This window comes from Neopelma chrysocephalum, unplaced genomic scaffold, assembly GCF_003984885.1.
Source record: "Neopelma chrysocephalum unplaced genomic scaffold, ASM398488v2 Primary Assembly neopelma1_245, whole genome shotgun sequence".
NCBI lineage: Eukaryota > Metazoa > Chordata > Aves > Passeriformes > Pipridae > Neopelma > Neopelma chrysocephalum.
The window spans coordinates 126,583-134,188 of record NW_020897907.1 but is presented as its reverse complement, the minus strand read 5'-3'; the positions used below and the strand labels follow the sequence as shown (position 1 = coordinate 134,188).

The window sequence follows — 7,606 nt, the reverse complement described above, 5'->3', positions numbered from 1 at the left end:
CATGGCACCCCAAGCCTCCCCAGTGCCAGCCTTCCCATGGCACCCCAAGCCTCCCCAGTGCCAGCCTTCCCATGGCAGCTGCCTGTGGCACTCGCTGACACTGGCCCTGCCACCAGGGCTGCAGCCAGTGATTGCTGCTTGACTGGGCCGTCAGTTCCAGCAGCCTGAGAAGGGGAGCTGTGTGGAGATGTGACAGGAACCCAACAGTGAGGGCCTCAGCCAGAACATAGCTGCAAGCTGTTACTTGACAGAGAGACCAGATGTCCTGATGGCTGCAGCCTCCTCTGCTCTGTCTGGGGAAGGAAACCAAGTGCATGGCTTGCCTGTGCAGAGCACAGCTGGGGTGCAGCAGGGCAGAGGCAAAGCAGAACAGGCATGTGAGGAGAGGCTGAGACCTGCTGGCACACAGGGGCTCATGTTTGCCCTGGCCTCAGCATGGTCAGCATCAGCCCCCATCAGCGCAGGTGACATTCCCAGGTGCTCAAGACACCAATCCAGCCCAGCCTGAACAGCTTCCCCCAGGTCACAAGGGCACCCTGGGCCCCAGCAGCCCTCAGCACAGGGGGAACAGCTCCCTCACAGCTTGCAGCTGAGGAAGACATGGGAGCTCCAGGCTCCATGAGCTCGGGGCACAGTGAGCCTCACCACACGCAGTGCAGCAGACACAGCACCCTTCATGCTTGTGCATGGCACCTATCCAGCACTCAAACCTAAACAACAATAGCAAAAAACTCGGTTTATTTCTCTATAAAGGCAGAGCTTTCCTTGAAAAAACCAGCTCATTTCACTCATGAGAGGGTGTGGGGCTGAACTACAGGAGCAAGGCCTTCCTCACACTGCTCCAGGCCAAGAGCTATTGCTCCCTGAGGATGTGCACTGGCTGCATCCAGCAGGCTCAGAGCACTCGGAGTGGTCCTGTGTGGCCTGGGAGCAGGCAGAGCGAGGAGCACAGGTCCCCCAGCCCGAGCTGGGAGCAGCTGTAGGCGGTTCATGCAGGCAGAGCAGGACAAGGAGCGGGTGTCGCAGCCTGGGCACTCCATGGCAGCAGTGCCGGCAGCCCCCGTGCCCGGAGGGCAGTGCCAGGGCAGGGGCAGGCACTGGCTGTCCCGGGTGCAGGCACAGGGTGAATCCTGAGTGGCTGGTCCATTGTTGCGGAGATTTGGCTTAGCCCAGGGGAGTCTTGGGGCCAGCAGTCCTGGGGCCAGAGGTGGGGAGGTCTCCAACCCCTCCCAGCCCTGTCCAGCTGTCCGGGAGCTGTGCTGTGGGAGAGCACACTGGGGGCACAAGAGGTGTTAATTCTGAAAAGAGAGAGGAAGACACGGTGGACCATGAGAGATGAGGCTGGGAGCCCAGCACAGCGTGGGAGGGGAAGCAGACCTTCCCAGGTGAGCATCAACCCCCTCCCCCTGCAGAGGACGTGTTGGGGAATGAGCCAATGCAGCACTGAAGGAAGGAACTTACCTGCTGGGCTGTGGGCTCCCCTCCCCAGCTCCTCCATGCTGCTTTGGAAGAGAACACAACACCTATCATACCCCAAGCATGGCCTCCTGAGAGACACTGCATGCTCCTGACCCCAGCAAGGCAGGCAGCACTGGGAGTGCAGAAGGCCTTAAGCCCACTTGCTACCAAACTCCCTCCCCAGACCAGCCTGTCCTGAGACTGCATAGCCACATCTCCTTCCCATCAGGAGCCCCATGTCCAAAGGGCTGCACTTCCTCAGGCTGCACACACAGCTCCCGCCTGTGCATGCACTGGTTCCTGGCTGGCACCAGCTCAGCCTGGGCTCAGCCATGTGGCACTGCCAGACCCCAGCTGGGTCCCACCGCCGTGCACATGGAGAACAGCCACGATGAAACAGGCCTCTCACACTCTGCACTTCTGCAAAGACCTGCAGATTAACAGTCCACTGCTGGACTGGTTCCATCAGCTCCTCCCCAGACACCATCAAGCTCAGACCACAGCCCCAGTCCATGCAGAAGTCAGCATGACCAAGCCTCCATCTCGGCCCAAGCCCCAGGGAAATCAGTCAGAGGAAGGGGACAACTCTGAGTGCCATTGGAGAGGCATGTCTGGACAGGCTGGCATCAACTAAGAGTGGCAGAAACAGAACAAGAAACATCTCTGGGTGCACCCTGGGGGTCACCATCTGTCCCCCACAGCTCCACTGCAAAAGCTGGACTGCAAGGTCTGTCCCTCCACAGCTCAGCCCCCTGTTCACTTGAGCTCTCAACTGACAGAGGCAGAGTGTGAAGCTTCTGCTTGGTCCCATTTCGCTCTCCTCCATGATCCCACCATGCCCATTGCCCCAGCAGCTCCCCTTGCATGGAGCAGAGGAAAGGAAACAAGATAGGGTGCATCAGAGAGATCTCTGAAAGGAAGAAGCAGCTCACCACCTACCCAGATAAGCTTTCACCAACATTATCATCTTCCTCCTCCTCTTCCTCCTCCTGGCAAGCAAACAAACAAAAAAAAACTACCATAACACCTCACTGCATGGGCAGGTCTCTGCCAGGAGCGAGGCCGGGCTGCTCAGAGCCTGTGTGGAGCAGCAGGGCAGTCCCCAGCCCCTTCACAAGACAGTCACTCCCCCAGACACGGCACAAAGGGTTCCCACAGCGGGAAAGACTTGGGAGTGCTGGAACCCTCTGGGCTCAAGCACACAGGCACACGAGGAACAGACAGGCCCTGGCTCATCCCACGTGCCCTCCAGCAGCAATGCCCCAAATGCAGGCGGTGAGCAGGGACCACGCTGCCACAGCTGCTGCCACAGCACACTCTGCCCAGGGACAGCGGTGGGTGGGCACACCTTGCAGTGGGAGGGCAGGCAGAGACCACCGTGAGCAGGCTGCACGCAGGTACAACCCCAGGCACTGCCAGGCTGGGCCTGACTGGAAGCATGAGGCCAAGGACCAAACATCCAGAGTCTCCTGGGCAGGGACATAGTGAGACTGGCAACGTGGCAATGCTGCAATTGCTGTGGCCATGCAGGAGATGCAGTGCAGATGGGCAGGGCTGAGCCTTAGCCCAGGCTGGCAGGATGGTGACCCAAGGGTCCTCTCGTTCAGAGGCAGCTCTCGCCCCGAGCCATGGCACCAGGTGTGCAGCACAGGTCCCAGCTCCCTGTGTGACAGGGACAGTGGAGCAGGGATGAGGCTGCAGCAGTGCTGGGCCTGGCAGCAGAGCTTCTGGAGCAAAGAGCCCAAGGAACCACAGCTGCTGTGCAAGCACAGTGCTCTTCCTCACGTCATGCTGCCATGTGTGGTGGGGGCTGTGCAGGTATCGACAGGGCCCTGGCAGGGCAGGAGGAGGGAGCTGCATAAGGATCACTCTGTTCCTGCCCTAATTCCAAACAGCCCTGGGCATGGGCCAGACTTGCACATACTGTACCCCAAACTGGTGTCTGAAGGGAGGGCTCCCCCGGGGGGCTGGCTCACGGGGTCTGCCGGGCTCACTGCTCTCCATGACACATGAAGGGTGAAAGGGCTGATCCTGCCTAGAGCCTGGGACAGGGCAAAAGCAGCAGAGTTAGTGCCTGCAACCTGGAAAAAGCCCAGCTGGGGATGTACAGGCAGGACTGTGGGCAAAGGACAGGGAACCCCCACTGTGCTGTGGGGAGGGTGCAAACAAGGGTGGGGAATCAAGGGCAAGTACCACTGGGCCCTGAGCAGGGCTAGAGCTCAGCAATGCAGAGCAGTTCAGCACGGGGAGCAGGGATGCCTCCCACCCCAGCCCAGCCAGAGATGGGGCAGTGGCAGAGAACACAGCCATGGGGACAACACTCTCCCTGACTGGTGTGTTTTATCAGCCAGGCAGCGAGCCAGCTCCCCTCCACACAGCCCAGGACAGGGTCCTACACCAGAGACCTTGATCTTAGGGCTATGCAGAGGGATACATTTGAGAAATTCCTCCTACCTGCATGTGTTGCTTCCCAGAGATCCAGTGCCATCTGGAAGGCCTGGGCCACGGTCAGAGTCACAGCCTGTGCCTATGTACATGAAGGAGAGGGAACATCTGCTTCCATCTGGGCCTCAAGCCAGGACAACCCCACTGTCATGAAATCCCAGACCCCCCAGCATCCCTTGCTGCCTTTTCCTGCAGAACATACAGATGGAAAGCCAGAGCTCACTGCTGTGTCTGTCTGCTCCTGGAGGACAGCCACCCCCAACAGGAGACCCACAGGAGCTGTGACAGGAAACTACCCTTTGCTCACTCCCTGCACACCTGGCTCCAAATCCAGCTGAGGTGCATAGAGGGAAGGGCCTTCTCTCATCAAAGAGGGAGAAGGCAGGGCCTTGTTCCCACCCTTACCTCACAGAGCCAAGAGCAGAAGGGAAGTGCTTACAATCTTCTTCTTGGGTGAGAGGAAGGCATGGCACTCCAGTGCCCCACTCTCCTGGCTCTGGGCAACATAAGCGAAGACTTTGTTCTGCAGCTTGTCTGTCGTGCAGTAGGAGATCCTGTGGAGAGAAGAGCTGTCAGGGCACTCTGGGGCCCCAGCACAGGGCATCTGCTGCACTCCCAGCACATCAGCAAGCACTGCTGACAGCCTGAGGCTGTCACCTGCCCGAGCTGACCAGGCAGCCCAAACCCCCAGCAAGGGCCTGAGACTGCTTGGCACCTGCAGCAGGTAAGAGATCACTGGATCCACAGGCATTCTCTCCTGTACCACCCAAGTGTGCTCCGTGGTCCTCTGATGCCCAGATCAGCCCAATGTGTGAACTCAAGCATTGAGATAAGGGGAGCACAGAAGGGTGACTGCTTCCAAAGACACAACTGGAGGCCAGGCAGAGGGATGGTCTGACCTGGCACATCAGCTCTGGTGCTGAGGCCCAAATTTTACAGCAAAGAGATGTCCTGTCTCTGTTTCCCATCCAGCCACCAGCCTGCAGCCACGCTCCCCTCACACCCAGCACTCACAGACACCCAACCCAGCCAAAGCACAGCTGGCAGCAGGAAAAATCAACATCAGCTCTCATAGGAACTGCTTTTAGGCAGCCCAAATAAGCTGCAGTTTCTGGCATCCTGCAGCCAGAAGGGTAGTCCCAGCAGTGGTGGTAGACATGCAGTCCTGTCCTAACTGTGAGGCTTTCCAACCACCAGCTTCAACATCCTGCTGAATGCCAGAAGAGACAAGCAGGGCACAAGGAGGTGACGGATGGGCAGATGAACTCAAGGCCACCCAGGACCCTGCCTGCACTCAGCCCCAGGCAGTGCTGGGAGCACAGCAGGGAGAGGGCACAGGCCTCAGGGAGCCAAAGGAAGACCTAAGCTTGAAGGTACTGCTGAGAGAAGGCCCAGCCCTGGCTGCCCAATGTCCCAGCTGGCTGCTGGGGAACACCCGGGGCCCCCCCACCCCATGCCCACCTGTAGATAGAGACGTTCTCCACCATTTCCTTTGTGTCTGCATCCTGCAGAGAGATGCCCCTCGGAGACACTGTCAGAATCACCTTCTGGAACTTGCGAGCTCCCACCCGTGCCTGGCAGTGGGAAGACACCAGTAATCTCTGCAAATCTGGCAAGGGTCTTCACCTCACCCCCTCGCCAGAAGGAGCCCCCCACACTCTGTACAGTGTCACCCACTTGGAGCCTTGCTGCAAAGGCTCCTGCAGTAGGGATGGGACAGCAGAGCCTGGAGATCAGGCATGCCCTGCACAGAACACTCTGGAAATCTCTTCACACTACTGCCATGCACACAGGAAGGGACAGATCCCACCTCCTCCAGTACTTCACCCTCTCCTCCGTGCTGTGGCAGGCACAGCTCTGCTACCGGCTGGGTTCAGGTGTGGGAGCAGGTGGTGGGACTGTCCTGCAGGAAGGCTGCTTCCCCACAGCACACAGGCAGAGAGCAGCAGCCTCCTGCACACCACCCCACTCCTGGGAAGGGCACAGTCCCTGGAGCTCAGGGCTAGGACACGGACACTTCTGGGTGTTCAGGGGCTGGGCTCTGACCCTGGAACAGCAGGGCCCCAGGGCTGGGTCTCACCGTGGCCACAATCCTGCGAATGGCAGCGGCAGCCATGTCTTCTCCTTTTGGTTTTTCTACCAGAGTCATGCCTAGATACTTCAGGGTGAAGCACATTCCCTCAAGCAGTGGCTCCTGCATATCGGCCCAGCTCTCAGGAAGCTCTGCAAAGACAAAACCCCATGGAAGCCACGTGCCAGCAGCCTCACAGCCAGTGCCTGCAGAGCCACCCCGCCTTGTTGAAGCTTCAGAGCTCCCCACAGCAGTGCTGCTCCCTGACCTCAGCAGGACACTCTCCTGGCTCTGTGACACTCTCATAAGAGGAACAGAAGAAGACAGTTCACCCTCAAAGCTTTAGTCCTCCAGCCCTGGACGTGCAGGCTTTGTCAGCACAGACAGACAGCTCCTGCATATCTGCACACAACTGAGGATGCTACAGTGCTCACTGCTGTCTGCACAAACCTTGTGCTCCTTGTTCTCATCTGTTTCGTTACAAATGAAACGTTCTCAGTGGTGCATCCGTCTCACCCACCTGAGCTGCTGGCACACCTCAGGAGCAGCAGCAATCAGTGCCACATGCAGATCAAAAACCCCAGGTTGCCCCAGTGTAAGCAGAGCAGGCTGCCAGGGAAGGGGCAGCTTGGCCAGCACTCGGTATCCAAGCTGCAGTAACTAGGAAGCAACTGCACCTCAGAGATGCTGTGTTAAGAAAGCACTGGGAATTGCCTCGGTATGTACTGTTCATGCTAAAGCTAATACTTTTCAGGGTTATTTTCACCTCTTCCCTGGGATTAGCTCCCTGAGCATTACTGGCACACTTGCAGAAGGGTCCAACTCATAATTGGAATAATCTGAACCCACAGGGAAATCATGAGACCTTATTTGCACAGCATACTCCTGCACAAGTGACAGCTATCAGGGAGCCTGCCTGGTGCCATGCAGACACTGGTGACCTCCAGCCCAGGCAGAAGAGCCCTATGTCACTGAACTCTGAGGACAGTCCATGCATGCCAGGGTGACCACTGCTGCTCCAAAAGCCTTTGAGCAGCTGTGACTGAAAACAGCCAGACACAGCCCTCCCTTGCCACGGGGTGCCTGAGGGGTCATGAAATCATGGAGTGGTTTGGGTGGGAAAGGACCTTCAAGCTCATCCAGTTCCACTCCCTGCCATGGGCAGGGACACCTTCCACTAGCCCAGGTTGCTCCAAGCCCTGTCCAGCCTGGCCTCGGACACTTCCAGGGATGGGTCGGCGGGTCGGACAGCACGGACAGGCCCGGCACACTCGCTGCAGGCCCGGGAGGGCTCCGGTGCAGCCCAGCGAGTTCCAGCGCCTGGCGCGGCCGCCCGGGCGGCCTCGGTTCATAAGTGGCGGCAGCCAGGGGAGCGGGGCAGGGAGAGCCCGGCGAGCGGCCGCAGCGCCGCTGTGTCCCCTGCCCGGCAGTGCCCCGGCCCCCTGTCCCGGCCCCGGGCCCTCCCGGCCCTCCAGCCCCTCTCCCCGAGGCTCCGCGTCCCGCCGCAGCCGCACCCGCACCGCTCCCTTCGGAGGGCAGCGGCCGCATCCGAGACCGACCGCGCCGAGCTGCGAGCTCCCCTCCCGGAGCGATGCCCGGCCCCTGCCCGCTCCGCTCCCGGAGCGATGCCCG

The 7,606-nt window shown here is 59.5% G+C and overlaps 1 protein-coding gene across 9 annotated transcripts in view; it reads right to left on the bottom strand.

The window, feature by feature from the left end:
- Positions 1-719: 719 nt before the first annotated feature.
- Positions 720-7,606, bottom strand: part of LOC113977492 (low density lipoprotein receptor adapter protein 1-like) — a 7,071-nt gene continuing 184 nt past the window's right edge. Inside the window, exons 1-8 of one of the 9 annotated variants that reach the window (XM_027703637.1) lie at positions 5,984-7,014; positions 5,365-5,477; positions 4,343-4,457; positions 3,913-3,985; positions 3,388-3,500; positions 2,398-2,447; positions 1,462-1,499; positions 1,057-1,298 (exon numbers count right to left, since the gene is read on the bottom strand). In XM_027703637.1, the coding sequence (XP_027559438.1) occupies positions 1,165-1,298; positions 1,462-1,499; positions 2,398-2,447; positions 3,388-3,500; positions 3,913-3,985; positions 4,343-4,457; positions 5,365-5,477; positions 5,984-6,280 (933 nt within the window). In that variant the 5' untranslated portion in view covers positions 6,281-7,014 and the 3' untranslated portion in view covers positions 1,057-1,164. Of the gene's footprint in view, positions 1,299-1,403; positions 2,448-3,382; positions 3,501-3,912; positions 3,986-4,342; positions 4,458-5,364; positions 5,478-5,983; positions 7,021-7,606 lie in introns of those variants that run through there. The other 8 variants (XR_003537342.1, XM_027703640.1, XM_027703636.1 and 5 more) reach the window with 8 other exon arrangements.